Source organism: Chelonus insularis, unplaced genomic scaffold, assembly GCF_013357705.1.
Source record: "Chelonus insularis isolate UGA/USDA-ARS -01 unplaced genomic scaffold, ASM1335770v1 contig_397_pilon, whole genome shotgun sequence".
Classification (NCBI taxonomy): Eukaryota; Metazoa; Arthropoda; class Insecta; order Hymenoptera; family Braconidae; genus Chelonus; species Chelonus insularis.
The window spans coordinates 690,694-708,639 of record NW_023276552.1 but is presented as its reverse complement, the minus strand read 5'-3'; the positions used below and the strand labels follow the sequence as shown (position 1 = coordinate 708,639).

The 17,946-nt window shown below is 31.9% G+C and overlaps 2 protein-coding genes across 3 annotated transcripts; one reads left to right on the top strand and one right to left on the bottom strand.

Annotated features, from left to right (window-relative positions):
- Nucleotides 1–324: 324 nt before the first annotated feature.
- On the top strand, nucleotides 325–12,840 carry LOC118067743 (uncharacterized). 2 transcript variants are annotated; one of them, XM_035084661.1, is made up of 6 exons: nucleotides 325–404; nucleotides 582–2,365; nucleotides 10,494–10,637; nucleotides 10,794–11,092; nucleotides 11,269–11,525; nucleotides 11,699–12,840. In XM_035084661.1, exons 2-6 carry the CDS (start codon nucleotides 2,053–2,055, stop codon nucleotides 12,465–12,467), a joined length of 1,782 nt encoding a protein of 593 aa, XP_034940552.1. In that variant the 5' UTR covers nucleotides 325–404; nucleotides 582–2,052; the 3' UTR covers nucleotides 12,468–12,840. The 2 variants fall into 2 exon arrangements, with proteins under 2 accessions (XP_034940552.1, XP_034940553.1); XM_035084662.1 differs by having other exon boundaries at nucleotides 380–2,365.
- Nucleotides 12,841–12,973: 133 nt separating this feature from the next.
- On the bottom strand, nucleotides 12,974–15,963 carry LOC118067741 (ATP-dependent RNA helicase DDX24). Its single transcript, XM_035084660.1, has 5 exons — nucleotides 15,537–15,963; nucleotides 14,247–15,462; nucleotides 13,717–14,169; nucleotides 13,344–13,521; nucleotides 12,974–13,240 (listed from the first exon to the last, which is right to left on the bottom strand). Exons 1-5 carry the CDS (start codon nucleotides 15,699–15,701, stop codon nucleotides 12,976–12,978), a joined length of 2,277 nt encoding a protein of 758 aa, XP_034940551.1. The 5' UTR covers nucleotides 15,702–15,963; the 3' UTR covers nucleotides 12,974–12,975.
- Nucleotides 15,964–17,946: the final 1,983 nt, after the last annotated feature.

The following is a 17,946-nucleotide window of genomic DNA, read 5'->3' as shown; positions in this document are numbered from 1 at the left end:
TTAAGAGCGTAGAGTCTTGATGTTTCTTCTTTTTTTTTTATTAATGTTGGCTTTACACACAGCTATTTGAACACAATGGCGGAGTCTGCATGTATAATAAAGAGACGAGAAGGTGAGCTTCATAGTGCGTATTCTGTGCAGAGTACATTCGACCTATGAATCTTGTGCCAGCCCCTACACCAACACGTGAGGACGTGCCCTCCAGCGATGAGCAGTTGTTAAAAAGGTGATGTTTGTATTGGTAGTAGTGCTATCCATATTACGACTCGCGTACCTGAGCGTCCAATACAGTTGATTCGCTAGTAACTTTCAGTGTTGAGGTGACTCTCTTACACTCTACTCACAGCCTGCCAAGCGTCAGTGACTTCGCGTTCGCCGGTCCGATCGGATCGCCTCCGAAAAACGTACGCTCTTTTACCTTTACAACCTCTTATACTTCTCGAATAAAAATATTTTTCAAATTGTTTTTAAACTTGAATAAAAATTATTTATAAATAAATTATCGCACGAAACAATTCACAAGTTCAAGTTGAGACAAAAAAAAAAATAATCTGATGATTGAAAAATTTTTATATTTTCAGGAGTAAAAAGATGGCGAGCAATAGATAATTAACGTAAAAGAAGAGTATCGTAGAATAAGAGTGGAGTACAGTTGGAAGCAGTAATTTTTGAGATGAGAAAGGGTTTTGACGTCCACGACGGTGTACCGAGGATCGGAGAAAAGTAGCAGTAAATCATAAACGCCACGGGGAATCGAGTCGAGGAGATAAGTGCCTTAGCGTGGAGTGTCTATCGCACTGTCCTGGGGCGCGCAAATGTGCGGCCGGATCGATCGATCCGATTGCCTGTGGATCCGTTCAAACGAATGGCAAGGGGTTTCTTAGCTCTGCGAAATAATCGCGAGTGTGTCTGGTTTGATCGTGATGGAAGAATTGCGAAGAACACGGGTGAATCAGGCATTACCATCCTTTGACTCATTTCAAGGTTCACTGATGTCTACGGGATTCCTGGATGACATCAAGAGCAAAGTGCACTGCAAACTCTGACGTTCATTGGCAGTACAATCATTGAATATATTTTTAAATAAAACCCGATCAGAATTCCAGATATCGTGTGGCGTTCTTGTAAAGGCCGTTGAATTTTTGTGGTCAATACTGATGGGAATATCGAGTTATCAAACCGGTAATTGAGTCATAAGACAAGAATTGGATGTTAATCAATTTAAAGTTATTGTATAAAGTGATTGGAGAATTAAAATAAAATCCACAGTCATCGAAAAGTGGTGACAGAGTGAGTACTCAAGCGCGTCTATACTCGATTACTCACAGAAGAATCAGAATCCGCGCGTGCATGACGAATTTGTTGGTTCGATCCGCTTCAACTCTTCACAGTGAAAAGGGAATTGCGGAAAATTGCAACTGAGTAAATGATAAAGAGGCCAACAGGGGCGGATAATTGCACCGGTTGTATACCTCGCCCTCACTGTATTCCGTTGCTCCTGGCAACGGATAGCCATCAGTAAGGGAGTCCTAACTCACTACTTGGAACTACAGTGTTTGATTGGAAATAGAGTTTATTCCACCAAGTCAAGTATGAGGAAGTTATCTGTAAAGTCTAGTTTAATTAATTCACTTAATGGAACAATTCCTGTTAAATAAAAATAGAAAAACAAAAAACAAAAACCGAGCAAAATGAAAAGTTACATTATCTGATAACTTTCTAGAAGATTCGACTGTTCTCTGAACTGTGACAGAGCTCTAAAAGTTTTAGAAAAGTGACAGTGACTTTATAACACTCTCCTTGGAGTGATATAATTGAAGAAAGTGCTCTTTGGACCTGTTATTAACCGGTAGTTAGTGCAACTGCACTTTCGTCGGTCACCATAACGGGTCTTTGAGGATTCCTGCAGAGTTGGAATATCAAAAATAAGTGTTATGACTACATCGTAATTTCCTAATGTCATTGAAATAAATGATAGTAGGCTGTGATTACAACTAATAAGATAGAGGACTAGTAAATATGACATTATAACAGTGGACAAGAAAAGTCAAAATGTCATCGAATGGTGAATTTTCGACCATGTCCAGTGGAGAAGTTCCTTCTCTACCAAAGTCCCTTCCCAGTTCAAGGGAAGCTACTGCGGAAGGGAATTCTAATTCTACCGGTGGATTTATGCCATTACGTGATTTCCTTGATCGTTTCTCATTACCAAGAGTTGTAAGACTTGAAGGTACTAACAGTCGACCCGTTTTACTCTACAAACAACAACAGCGATCATTAAGGGTCACAGCAACCCTCTTCATACATCGATATCGACATGATGTCAAAGTTGGACCGGAAATAGTTATTCCAGAGGGATATCCGGGTAAGTGACTGATACCGTTATCAGAATGTAACTCTACTAACTGATCCCTTTCTTTTAAACTACATCTATTTATTTTTTCCCTCTTGATGATGCCATGGGAAAACCCGTTTCCCGCAAATTATCCCCTGGATTAAAACTGCACTCGTACTTACACTCTTTTCTACTCGGCTTCGCTTCGCTTCTGCTATAAGTATACTACTAGATACAAAAACAAAGAACTTTTAATGGCTCAATGAATTCTTACAACTGAACAATTATAGGAAGCAATTTTTTAATTATACAAACAAGTTTTGAAATGTTACCATGTGTCATTTATGAGATTTAAATGCATATGTTAATTGGCTTGAATTGTTATGTTATAGTCTTTGTTAGCCTTATTATGTTTACAATAATCTATTTCCCGTCTTTAAGTTTAAATACCTATTGTGTCAAAATAAAAAAGTAAAACAAGTTGAGAAGTTGAAGCAATTCAGCTATCTTTCCAAGGCTGAACGAAGAAAATTATCAATTCCGTTAGGTTCTATATGACCTTACCAAATATTTACCGTATTCTGGCGATTTTTAACTCAATAATACTTGTAGAAATCGTAGTTGTGAAGAGAAGAGATTTTTTTACCACAAAAATTAAAGATTTACTCAAAAAAAAAATATTTTGATAATACTACTGTTCAATTTTCTTTTTTTTTTGATGAAAATGTTTAATATTGAAGGTAATCAAGGAAGTAGAAAGCTTAAAAAAAAAATTATTTCAACATTCATCTATTTTTGTTGAGAATTAAAATAATAAACAGAAGAGAATTAGATTTATGTTTCCCCGAAAGTATAAATTCTCATTAATAAGATTAAAAAGATGAGTTAATTTATTAGAATCATAAATAATCTATCGCCTTAGACACGAAACAGATGGCATTAATTTTTAACCACGTATTTCCAACAAATTCAATTAATATAAAAAACGACAGCCATCACTATCAGCTGTTAGAAATAAAAGTAAAATGAGAGTTAATGGTGTTGAGTAGGTCGATGTCATAAGTGGGTGAAACGAATTAGCATGTAAACTTATAAGTAACTTCTAGTCACATCATAGAAACCTACGCGTTTCGCCACATTTGTCAGCATTCTCATTTGAATTTAATGTATCAAATTAGTAGATAATGAAAAACATGAGGTGAAAAAAAAGAAGGCAAAGTAAAGAAGCGAATTGATAGTCTTGATCCATTAGACGTGATAGTAGCTTTTAGATATTGACAGGAAAAATATTCAGCAAGTTTTAAACACTTTTAATTTCGTTTTCTACTTGTTGCTCATTCACGTATGGTTTGCGAGCAATCTGCAGCACGTGACCCTGACGAGATATAGCGCAAGTGGATAAAAGCCATTAGACTCGTTGTATCGTTCATCTCACGTTCGTTCTACTGAAAGAGGTCCACGAGATGTCGATGAGCTGGCGTACAGCATAATGTGGCACGATGTGAGTGATCAAGACTATCCTAACGTATTACTCAACTCTCTCCTATTCTCGACACTTCTTCTTTAATGTGAAACATTCAACGACACGCAAACTTGACGTTTACATACAAAGATTTGTTAATAAATGCATTTACAATGGTAAGAAACTGAGTGGTATGACCTTGTGTCGACCCACGGAAATTTGTTCTTGTGTTTTCCCTTTACCCTACACCTGCAAACTCTTCCTTTTATACTACGATGACGACTACGCGTGAAAGAGTCTTTCTATCGCTCCGGGAATGGAGATCGATGAGAGATTACATCGTCTTCCCGTCGATTCGCACACAGCATTCTTTTGCCTACACTCCTTCATCCTCTGTGGGCATCTAAGACAGAAAACCTCATGTTGAGGATGTAACGGTGAATTCCATCAAGGATTTCGCGTCGACAGATTAATGCTTCACTGCTCACTAGTCAACAATACATTTTCTTTGACTTTGCAATTAATTATTGACATCTTCATGTTCAGTGTCATTCAATCATTTTTTTACGAATACTTATTACTTTTAGACCATCTTATATTAACTATGGATTTTTACTACATTTTTTACATTATTAATTGACTATTAATTTTTTCTTGTTTATCTTTTGATATTTTTTATCGAATTAAATTGATTATGATAATTGGTTATCAGACGCATCAGATAATTATTCATAACATACAAGAGTACGGAGTGGTTTTCATATAAAATTAATATAAATAAATTATAAATATTTTAAAAACACTATTGTTATTTTTTCTTTGAATTTTTTATAAGCAAATTAGGATATATATTATTTTAGTTTTCTTTAAATAATAAATTAATTCTTTTCTTGACAAAAATATATCGCTAGCAAAAAATAATTGAATTTATTATCTCCAATACCTAAATTCTACAAAGAAACTCGACTTCCTGTAGCTTTCAAATAATTTCCAATTTTTTTTCTACATTCAATTTAGAATTGAAGCTTTTAAATCAAAATCAATTAAGATAAAATCGTTATGAGCCGTCAAAGTAGACAATTGGCTAATTTTAGAGAACGCCATAAATTGTAATCCATGCTATTATTCATTTACCGACAGTGAAGGATTGTTATTTAAATTAAATTGTCCTGTTAGTCTACATTTAAACTCTATAATGGTAGAATTATGAGGCGACTGTCCCGGATTCGCAGCACATTACCATTGTCATTCTACCCTATGAGTATTCTTGCATCAGACTTGTGGAATTCACTGCAGACACACCAGTGTATGTAATTCTGTTCTCTTTAAATGCAAACGTCAATGGAATTGGTCACGTTTCCTGGACATACACGTGTGCCAATTCTTAATCACCATAATATTCCTATTGTTACCATAGATGATAGTAGCTTTTTATCTAAAAACAGTCATTAACTTTCATAGAACTTTCAAATTTTTTTTTCACAAATAAAAAAACCTACATTTTTTTTATCAGCTAATAAAACTGTGAGAATTCTAACGTCTATGTAGGAATGAGTTTTATGTTGATTATCTTGAGTTGTCAGGGAATTTTTTGGAATGAGACCTTGAAGCAAAGGAATAGAAAAAAAAGCAAAACTCAGCAAAGATACTTAATACTTCTTTCTACAAGATATTTCTTACTTATGGTAAGATTATAGCTAACAAAAACATGAAGTAAGATGTACATGGTGATTTTTTTTTTTAACTTTAACATTCGCAAGCAGATTGCTTGTTCGCATGAATCTGTGATCAGCGGAAAGATGAGTAAAGGGTGTGAGGAAAACATACAGAATTGGATTCTCCAGCAAATGAAGATATATCCAAGCTTTAAGTAGGGGTATAGAAGGCATAATGCTTAAGTCACTTATTTACAGTAATATTTACAACTAAACATAGGTAATTTTGTTAGCAATACATGCAACAGTAACACGCCAGAGTATTTAGGTTTTGTTCTATTATTATATGGTACATTAGACCTTATTATCTACTATCCCTTAGCCATTACTCTTTTTATCTTTCCAAGAGATAAAATGTGAAAAATTTTACACATTTAATGTTCTCCGGTGGTAGTACAATATTGTATTTGTTGAAATATATTGCAGGATCGGTAACAAGCGTATAAAACACAAGATAAAGTAATACAAATCATTAGGTAACGTTTTACTGCTATCACATAAATGTCGTATACTACCTTGATTTCAGCGCCTAATTTATTGAACAGTAAATAATTCATTTTTTATCACATATTGAATCCTCTTCAACGCATTTACTGTATATTAAATAAAGCTATTAGGTGTAAATTTTCAAGTTGTAAATTTTATTCATTGCTAATTAATCATCCTAGTTATGTTCAAATGTTTATGGAAGCATAAATTGTTGTTTAGCCTACGTACAATTGATATTTTTCAATAATAAAGACAGTCTATTCGCATCAGTAATCATATTTAATATTCAAATAACAGCTGTAAAATTCGCAATAAATAATTTTGTGAAATATCGTCTTAACGATGACTCTTATTCTTTTAAAACAAACAATAAATAATTTATATAATAAAATTCTTCATCTTGATTAGAATTTTCTTGAAATACTTGACAGATTTTTTTTACAGCTAATCTTTTATTGTTAAAAAATAATTATAGCTCTCTTTTTATCCACAGTTAATAATTTTTACATTTTTTTTTATATTTTTACAAAGTATAGATTTCCCTATAGTGTTAAAATCCGTAGAAAATTGTAAATTTCAATCAGATTATCGGATAATATGATAAGAAGTTGCAAAAATCAATTCTCTTCATGCGAATTACGATCGTAATTTTATAAAATTACGTAAACTATAGTGAAAATGACTGTCATCAAGACTTGAACGTTTAAATTGCATTTTCAAATAATTTTTCATCATTTATGATTGCGTAGCAAAGTGAAAATAATGGTAATTATATTGTGTGTGAGGTGTGCTGTTGAGTGTGGCCTAACAGACGACCTAGACGTTCGCGGTTTACTACAACCAAAAAATACATCACCGTCTGCGGACTACCCCTATACTACCTCAACAACGTGGTCTCTCCATCACTTTAAATAACGGTCATTATGTCGGGGATACTCGATGACCTTGTGCTGCAATTGCGAACCTCTGTGGGTGACTAAGACAGCCAGATGAGATTTATCTGCTTATGACCTTTCCTTATTTCTTCATTTTTTTTTCTAAATTCATTTATAAGCTGTCAAATTCATAGACTGTAGAAAATTGAAATAACAAAAAATTACTTTAAATTCTAAATGAAATTTACATGTTTTTTCCACACCATAGAATCGTCAGAGTAGCGTAAACAGATTTTTGAATTCAAAGAAGCATTAAATCGTATCCACGAGCTATTTTTGCTTTCACTTGTTTTTTCTTGTCAAGCTTGAGTAGCGCTATCAACTTGAACAACTAATCATTAGGATTCTAGTCAATAAAGCGTAACATCAATGACGAAAATATTACTAAACATATGTCATTCAGTCGAACAAATATTATAATAAGTTTTCTAGTGAATAAGAATTATTATAAAGAGGTCAATATAAATTACTCAGATATTGAGAAAATGTATTAAAATTATTTCGAGTTTAATCAACAGGAGGAGTTATTGATAGAAAGTCTTCTAGCATTGAACATGAATATTACTTATGATTATTTTTATAATTTCTATTTCTATTTAATATTAAGGTAATTCAGTGTTGCTGATTGAAATTTGCAGCAAATAAAAATCAATTGACTACATCCCACAGGCTATTAATTTTTTCTACTCCAATAATAAAAAAAAGAATTTCTCAGAGTCAATCTCATCGGATAAATATTATATTCTAAAGCCATTAGCATTTTTATAAATATTTTATTATCAGAGAATGATTTATATGAATAAAAAAAATATATTCTAGTTATTTATCCTTTAGAAAAATGTGTTCATCGGATTTAGTTTTTTTTCTTACGATTTCTATATATATCTAATAATATAATGAATAATCTTGGTCATAACACGCTGATCAAACGCAATAACATCCATAAAAGATTTTTCTAAGATGAAAAAGGTCAATGTCCAGTATGGGCGGAGGATGACACAGACATTCTGATGGATCGCATATCGACTGTGAGCCTAAAAGAAATTAAATTTGTGGTCTATTGAAAGAGAACTATTTGACGATAGGATCAACAAAGGCGAGGGTGAGAAAGATGAGATTAAATTTAGACAGACGCTCGCACACCTGGAGTACCCCTATATCTAGGAACAGCTGGTTTAAACGCAGCAGCAGTCTAGTACTAGTATATTTATGTCGACTGACAATGAACTTTACCGAGCTATTCTATTTGAAAACTAGATAAATGTTTAAAATATCAACATATTTCAATTTTCATTCTCACTCTCATTTACAGATTGAAATGTAAAACATGAAATCATTGACGCGTATCCTTAAGTGTCTAGATACTATCTAGAGTCTTTCGTCTGGTTGAAAACTTGATAGCGGCAATGCTATTATCAGAAATGAAATAACAAGTTGGCATTAGTGCTTGAGGCAATGCAATTAAATCAATAATATATACGCACTTCATATAATTGCATGAGTTAATTAATAAGCCCGGAAGGATTTACAAAACGAGAAGTAAATAATTTAGAGGCATTGAAAAATAGCCCGCACTTGCTAAAGCAGTGATTACTGCTACTATTCTCAATGATTTTAATATTTACTTCCTGTGAACGAAAAGATTTACAGTATAATTACACTCAGCACAAGAGCGAGTAACGTTAACTGTGTCGGATGTATACACGATGAAAATGGAAAGTGAAGGAAGACTCTCTTGTGCAATATATGTATATACTCGCACCTTCACATTTCTTTCCGGACTACACGCTGTCGACGCAAGTGCTCCTGTAACGCAGTCATCAACACAGAATAAGACCCCGACTTTACAACATATATTTATCTTGATAGTCTTAAGCTTCTTTTGACTGTAATATCACACGGATTGATTATAATCTTGATTAATTAGTTTATTCAACATATAATTGTCATTTGAGATTGTGTGAAAGAATAACAATAGTAATATTGGAGTGTGTTTTTTTCTATTATTTGAAAACAATATCTTTAAACTTGTATTTAATATAAAAAATATAATAGATTTAGAAAAATAAGATATATAGACAAGTTAGTGTCATTATATTCATTTTGACTTTTTAAAAATAGAGAGTATTAAAATGATTTCGAAAATATTTTTTGATTACTTAAAACTAATTCTTATTTCTAATTTGACATGCGTTCGTTAATTATGAAAGAGAGTAAAGTTAACAGGCCATAATATGTAATTCCATCAACTTTATCTCTCCAATATCTTTCTAAATTAAAACTAAATGTTACATGCAATAGAATAAAGGGGACAGGCTCAAAAATATTATTCCGCCCACTTTATCCAAAATTACTGATAATTAAAAAAAAAATATTTCTCCGTTCACTTTATAAAAAAAATTAAATTATTGTTTTACGTGCATTAACTATTTTATACATCATGAAATTGATGTATAAAATTTAAATATTCTCGAAATAATTATTTTAAATTAAATTAAATATTACTTTTATTATTGAACTTGCCACTACATATCTTACTCTACTATTTTATTGTATATCTTTAAATCTTTCAATAAAAAAGAAATTAATAAATAAAAAAAAACACTCCAATTACAATTATTCTATTTTATCTACTGATTAAAAACATTTAATTTAGCTTAATGATATTTTCGTAATTAATTTTAATATCGTAATTTGCTGTTGAACTCTATTAAAACGCATCCATTGACCTTTTTCCATATTAAGCTTAATCGGTCTGATTCATATTTATATTTCAAGTTAAAATTTATGTTAATTATTACTCATAAACAGCTTTACCAAGTTTTCTATTCCAGAATCATTAGATAGAATTCAAGTTTTATATAATGTAAATAATTGATTCACGGTTTTTCATACTGCTTTACGATATGCTGGTATTATCATATTAGTAATTACAAATATTTTTGAAAAAAGTATTAAGTATCAAGTTATGAGGATTTATGTAATCATTTTTCCATGTTTAATATTTTATATTCAATTCAAGATGTAATTTTTAAATTTTCTTATGTTAATATACCTATCATAGAAGTACATTACAAAATAATATTCAGAATTTTATCATTCAAAAATTGTTTATAATTTGTTAGAACCAAATTCCCCGTTCCTTAGATAATCAACTCGTTTTTATCTAATAATAATTTACAAAAAATTTTTCCTCTACTGATATAATTCGATAATCAATAAAACATAATTCAACATCTTAATATAGACTATCCTTACGATACTTATAGTTATTTTGTTTATTTATAATCTTTATCCACTTACGTTCATTTTTCCTATCAATATCTTACAGATAAAGATATTACACGTATGTACGTTACTCGACAACCTTATAGACACGATCATCATGGCTCATTAGCATAATCTTTATAAATCTACGTAACATGTTGTTATGCATATAGACCAAGTCTTATGCAGCTTAGCTTTTTAAATTTGAATACAATCTTTTATCGAAATAATATACAAATTTAATGCAGAGACATGATTATATAATATAAAAAAAATTATTCATGTTACAGGATGGTTCTCAGTAGTATCCGGAAACAATACAATGGGCAGTGCTCGAGTTTATCGAAGGATAGAGAGTTTAGTACGAGCTGGAGTACCAGCTTTTCTCTTGGTATCACCTTTACGAGCCTACACCCTAACACATTCAAAGATGGGTTAGTTAATATAGCCTTCATATTTTAATATTTTTTAATTCTATATTTAGAGAAACCGGTTTTGCACTACGCTAAACTATTAAATCGATTACATCTGTACAGAATAAATAAATACTCAGCTGAATTCATTAAAGCAAAATAAAAATACATTTTTAGAAGATGGAAACCTTCGTGCTCACTACACGAAGACTATCATCCGAGCTGGTGAGGTTCTCCGGTTAATAGCAGTGTTTCAAGACACGCGGAAGTACAGTTCAATATCCTTTGGTATATCTGGTGCAACGGAAAAGGACCAATATGCTCAATGCTTAGATGGTCATGGTCGTGAGATGTTCGTGGCACTTTCAACGAGAGGAGAATTTTATGCTATTTGTCAAAGCAATAATCCTGATACCGAGGGCGATACTGTTCTTTATAGGGTACATCATTTAGCTAAGCGAGCACTTCCACTACGAGTAAGTATCTAATCATCAAATAATAAAATAATAAAAATATTAATCTTATTAAATGCTTCATAATAATGTTCAATTGATGAAAAATTACCTTGGCCATCAATCAAATTAAAAATTTTGGGCATAAATATTTAAAAAAAATAAAATGAAATAATTAACATGAAAAAATTATTTGAAAGGTTCGACTGGTAGCAGGACCTCTACCAGTGCCATTACCTCGAGAATACGGAGGATTAATGCAATTAGAATCATCAACAAGAGGCTCAATAGTCTTAGGATGTGTAGTACCCGAAAGACCTGTACATAATCCAGAGATGCTGGAGTTGGTAGTATCTGGTAACGGCGCTCCACGAGTAAGAAGAGCTCGATTAGGTTATCCTTCAGAAGCTAGACTACTTACGTCGCCAAAGATGCAGCGGTTATTAACGGCTTGCAGGTATGGAAAATAATGTCATAAATATTCTTCACTACACATCGTTGACAGTTTAAAACACCGGCTAATTTCCTGCTGTAGCATAGGTTCAATGAACGCGATTTTATCTAAATTATTAGTTATTAGTGATGACTATCTATACAAACTAGATTGATTTATTTGTTTGCTTCTTTCAGTCGTGCAGTCGGCGATCGTGCAACAGAGCCTCGAGTGGCACCGCAGAAGCTCCACACAAGCAATAATATCGACAGAAATCTTGGAGAAGAATCGAGAGAGATGTACTTGAAGAAAATCAAACCTAAACCAGAAACTAAACCAGTTCTTCAGAGTCTTCGAGAAGGCCTAGAGCACTTGAAGAAGTCAACAGTGCGTGAACGAAGTCAAACTCGTCAAAATTCGTCAAATAGTTTCTTAGAAAGAATAACAAAACTCACTCACGTTGGTGGAGGACGTGACAGAAATCCAGCTAAGAAGTCTGCATCGTTTACATTTGCAATGAAACCGGAAGTGGTGGTCAAGGCTAAAGAGCGGTATTCAAGTCTAGAACCGGATATCACGTCGCAAAGTCATTCAAATGCTTCTAAACAACCAGTTCAGAGATCAATATCAACAAGTGTCCTTGAAACTCCGGTCAAGGTCGAACTTCAACCCAACTATGCAAGTGTAAAGGATAGTTTAACGCCAGTAGCATCCCAACCTAAAGTGTACACTTATAAAAATGACGATATTTACACGGAAATTTGTGAAACTTCAAATAAAAGTACTAAGGATTGCCCTGGTAGTCATGTAATTGCTAGGATAAAAATTATTGTAAAAAGTGACGAGTCGTACCTAGAGACTAATGAAGATGAAGAGGAGAGATATGTTAACTCATTGGTTACATCGCAACAAATGAATTCTATTATAAATACTGAAGACGAAGTCATTTATAATACGATATTTTGATGTTTCATTATTTTTACTAATGAGTTGATTGGGTTTTTAAAAAAGTCTTGCATTTTTAATAGCATTATGTTTGTTTGTTTCTCGATATAAATAAATTGTCATTATGTTAAGATGTAAAATATTAAATAGAAAAAAGAATGAAGACTTATTTACTAACCCAGAGAAAGTAAAATTGATTCGAATATAGTTAAAGATGATTGCAATAATTATTTCAATTAAAAGTTGATGATATAGTTATCTTTAACTCAAGATATAAATTTGTATTATAGTATATAAATTCATATTACTGTAGATGGTTAGTTATAATACTTCACTGTAAATAACTGGAAAGATTTGTCGACGAGACATAACAGTATAAATCAATAGCTCAATTTTAAAATATATTCCAAGAATAATAAAAAAAATTCTCTTTTTGAATCAAGAGAAAATAATTTTACATCTTTCTTAAAAAATAATTGTTTCAAAATTTATTTACTAAGGTAAATAAATTATTTGTACCATACATGTCTTATTTTATCGAACGCTTTATTTTTTTAAAAGTGCCATAAGTCTTTGCCTTCGATAATTTCGGACTATCAATTATCACTTTTTTCACTTTTTCCACTGCACTTTCTTTATCGGGTAATAATTCAAACTCAATAGTATCATTTAAATATTTACCCGAGTATCCTTTAGGAAATAGAGGTTTTGATAATAACGCGGAAAGTTGGTGTTTTTTTATTTTCAATTGACGCTTTATAGTAGCTGTCTCTTGCTCTTCCATTGTGGTTTCACTATAAAAATTCATATAAGACAAATCAATAAATTTATCAAGTAACTGAAGTATTAAAGTAGTCCGAAAAAAATTATAGATCAATTTTATAAAAAAATACTTACATTTGATCTTCATCAAGAAGAAGATCCATATCCTCAGCAGCTTTTTTCAACCATCCTTTCTGTGTATTGTTACGTCGACACATGAGCTCTAATTTATCAATTTCTCTAGCTGTGTTGACACATTCCTTTACAGCAATAAGTAGTCTGTCTACGACCGGAAAGGCTGGCATATCTTGAGCTGCAAAAAAATTTGTTTTTACTCTCGTCAATTAGAGAATAATGATAATGAATCATTCATCCAACATCTAATTAGCTGTAGTAATTACTTTTTACTCTTCATTGTTTTTTTATAATGAATAATTTTTAAAATACTAGAAATTATTGTATTCATAAAAAAATAATAAACATAAAAATAAATTTGTTGAAAACTTACTTCGACCCAAAGTTTGACAAAGTTTGGTATAAAATTGCAACTCTGAAGGTTCCATCATCAAAACTGTAATACCTTCCTTCCAAGCACGTGCTGTTCTCCCACTTCTATGAATATAACTTTCAGATGTTCGAGGAACTTGATAATGGATAACATGTTCGATGTTGGGAATATCAAGACCTCTAGCAGCAACATCAGTTGCAATCAAAAGTCCATTTGGATCTTCTTGAAACCTCTCAAGATTCTTTAAGCGTTGCCTTTGAATCATATTTGCATGTAAAGGTAAAGGATTGCATTGAAGTATTCCGAAAAGTGTTGCTAGTCGTCGAACACATCCAATACTGTTGCAGAATACTAGTGTTCTCCCAGGATGTCTTCGTAGAAAATAATAGAGGTAATAGTCTTTGTGATCTATCGTACAGGCAATACGACATTCTGTCAGAGTTTCTGCCGTACCTGTAATAAAGAATTAATTTGAATAAATTGTTCAGAATTCATTGTTTATAATCAATTTTAAAATAAAATGAAATTACCTTTTGATTGAGTCACGTCAACTATTTTTGGATTTTTTATTTTCAGCATATCTATAACCTTTTGTAATTTTTGACCAGGTGTTAGCTTGTATATATTGCTTTTGCGAGATTTTTGTTTCTTGCGCATCAAAAAATCTGGGATATCATGAACTAGAGTAAGTGTAGCAGAAAAGACAAACACTTGGCGGTGTTTAACAGCATTTTCATTAAAATTCATTTTTTCCATCAGCTGATGAAGTTCTTGAAAATGTCCTTTTTCCAACATTCTGTCAGTTTCATCAATAGTTAAATATTTAAGGGAGTCTAGTTGATTTAGATGGGCATTTCCCTGTTCAATTAATTCCCATAGTCGCCCAGGCGTAGCAATGACAATCTCAGGACCTTTGCTCAAAATTCTTTCTTGTTTAACCGCAGCCATTCCGCCAACTACTACAGCTATCTTGATATCTGTATACTTCGCTGCTTTAGTTAAATGATTTTTTATCTGAATAGCAAGCTCTCTTGTTGGTGTTAAAATTAATGCATATAATGGTTTTTTTATTGCTTTTGTTTCATTATTATCTTCTTCTAAATCCAGATTATCAATTACTTTTACACAACCAAAGTTTTTGTGAGGTGTTTCTTCAATATCATCAAGTTCTTCACTTTCTTCATCAGAATCATTTTGTTTCTCAGAAACTATCCATCCTTTATTAGTAGCACCTCGATTAGAAATATTTTTCAAATTTTGATGTTTTTCGGCGGATTTTTTTTTATGTTCCATTATCCTTGTTAAAATTGGAATTCCAAATGCTAGAGTTTTACCACTACCAGTTTCAGCAGCTCCTAAGATATCTCTTCTACCTAATATTGCTGGAGCCAATGTAAGAGACTGTATTGGTGTTGGAGTTGAGAAGTTTTGATCTTCAAGAGCTCGTAAAATAGGATCAGGAACTCCTAAGGAACTCCAAGCTTCTCTATCAAAATTTTCTGATGAATTTAAATGATCAGAGCCACTTGATTCATTTTTTTCTTCTTGTTGATGATCTTCAGAATTCATCGTAACAAAATTTTGTTTCTTTTTGATACTATTTACAACTTCCTGTTGATTATCGTTAGAATTCATTTTATTATTTTTATTTTTGTTAATTTTTTTCTTCTGAAGTTCACGGGGCTTTGATAGTTTTTGTTTCTTGGTGAATAGCTCTTCGTTATCATCATTAACAGACAATAAATTCTAAAAAATGTTGAACAAGTGTTTATAGTTAAAATATTATTTTACTTCGTCAGAATAAAAATTATTGAACGTACCTTTCGTTTACTAGAATTTTTTGTCGAAATGAGAGATTTTTCTTCTAATTTATAATCCGTCAATTCTTCGATACCTATTAAGTTTTCGATACCAGAAGATAAAATAGAACCTTCTAGCTTTACGGGCTTCCACCTTTGTGAACTAATTTCGCGAGACTTTGTCATTTTTATTTATTAACGCGAGTATTTGTGACAAAAAAAAAACATTACGAGTTTAGAGGTTACAATGTCCAGTGTAACCACGTGTTGAAGTGTGCACGATACAAGTCATCTTTTTAGTGTCAATTCAAATAAAAGAATACTTATGGAGTAATACGATTCCGCGGAACTTATTGGCACTTTAGAAAAAATTTATCTCAATATAAATTAATGTAATTTTTAACTTTTTATCTCGTTTAGGATTAAAAAATAATTTGTGAGCGTTCGATAAAAATAGACTCAGAAATATTCTCTAGTGTTAAATCTACGAACTAAAATGCATAATGTTGACTTACCGGCCGCTGAACAATGACTGCATTACCAATGAAAATATAAATCTCTTACTTATCGACTACAGGCGTTGAAGACTGGTATTAAGGGGGTTGAGCGTTGGTTTTTCTTTTCCAGGAACTAACGGCTACTTGTTGAACGTTCTTCTTCTTGGAATTTCGCGCGTCTACTGCGTTATTTTTGATGCTAAAAAATATTGAATCATTGTCTGTTAAAAAAATCAAATATTTAAATATAGCTGGAAATTAAACATTTAAAAAAAATTTATTTAAATTTAATAATTAATTTTTTTTTACTAATTTTGACTTAATTACTCTCATAAATAGCAAAAAATATATTTTCCGTAATTAAAGGCTTCTAATTTGGTAGTTATTTACGTCATGTAATTAATTAATGAGTAACAAAACATATATTTAGAATTCTAAAATTATTTTAAAAAGTAATGCGTCTTGTATAAACTAATGAGCGTCTGGCGCGTTGACTTATGGCGTCACTTGCATTTCCATCAAAATAATTGCATATAGAATATTTATAACATACCGAAGAAAGTGAAAATTAAAACATACTTACATATCAGCCTTTAACAGCATAAAAATTCTTAACGGAATCTCTTTTCGGGAAACATGGACATGGGGTTTCGGGCAACTCGTCGCAGCATCAGCGTCTCTTGTTAATATCTTGGCGTTCTCGTTGAAGTTTTTGCATCATATTTATTCCATTGTCTTTACATAAAATAATACTATTTCTAAATTCATTTCATTTGACATAGACTTAGTAATTCACTTAATTAATTTTTCCATATCATAAATCTCTGACATACAACATTCAGACACGTCCGCCCACCAGCGCGTCTCGCCGCCGAATGAAGCGGAGGCAACCGCGGTCATGCGCAAGGGTTAAAAAGTGATGCCAAAAATGGCGCAATATACGCGCCACTTCATTAATTAATTAAATATCATTATTTATGGCAGAATATACAAAAATTTATATTGATAAAATTACTATATTTTTATATTAATTAAATTAACATAAGTTAAAGATAATTTATATTAAATTTCTTATCTTATTTATTTTTTAATTATAATTAATTTGTGCGTGGGTTCGAGATTATAGTGGGCGGCTCACTTCCGCCAAATATGCGCGCGTCGCGACCGTTACGCGGGGTCCACACATCGAGATGTTTCGCGAAAAGATGCTTTTGCGGATTTTAATAATTTGGCAGGCTAAGTCTGTCCATAAAGTCCATTAACTACTAGTTTAAAAGACAAGGTAAAAATAGGACCTTATTTTGATGTTTTTTTTATATCATATGTGGTTTTTTGAGAGTCTAAAAAACACTGTCGATACACATGTTAGAACAAAAGATATAGGGGACGCCATGATTTGTCAGAGATGTTCGTCAGTTTACGCGGGACGCTTCACCCGGTAGGGTGGCTGGGAGAGTTTTCGCATTTTTTAGAGTTTTATAGACGTGTATTAGTGATAATTAATCAATAAAATACGTCAAACAAACCGTAAATAAGCTTTCTTAATAAAAAAAATGATTTTATAATTATTTGTGGGAGTAATTGTGGATAAAAGCTAACAATAAAAATTTAATGTTTTTTTATCACTCATTGTTGGAGTATTTTCAAAGTAATAAAAATATATGCAGTTTTTTCCCGTAAAAGGTAAGCATTTCAAGCTAAGATTTCTAAATATTTAATATTGTTATTAAATTTAATTCCCTTTATAATATATTTTGTTTTAACAATAAATATAACTTCACTATTTTTCAGCACCAAAAATGAAGCAGAATGTCTACTTAAAACTTAGCTGCTAATACTTTGCCGTTGATTCTTAAAAAAAGACAGTCGACTCTCAACCCCCTTAATGTCAGGTATTTACAGTTTGCATGCTAGAGAGTAAAGCCGAGGGAAGG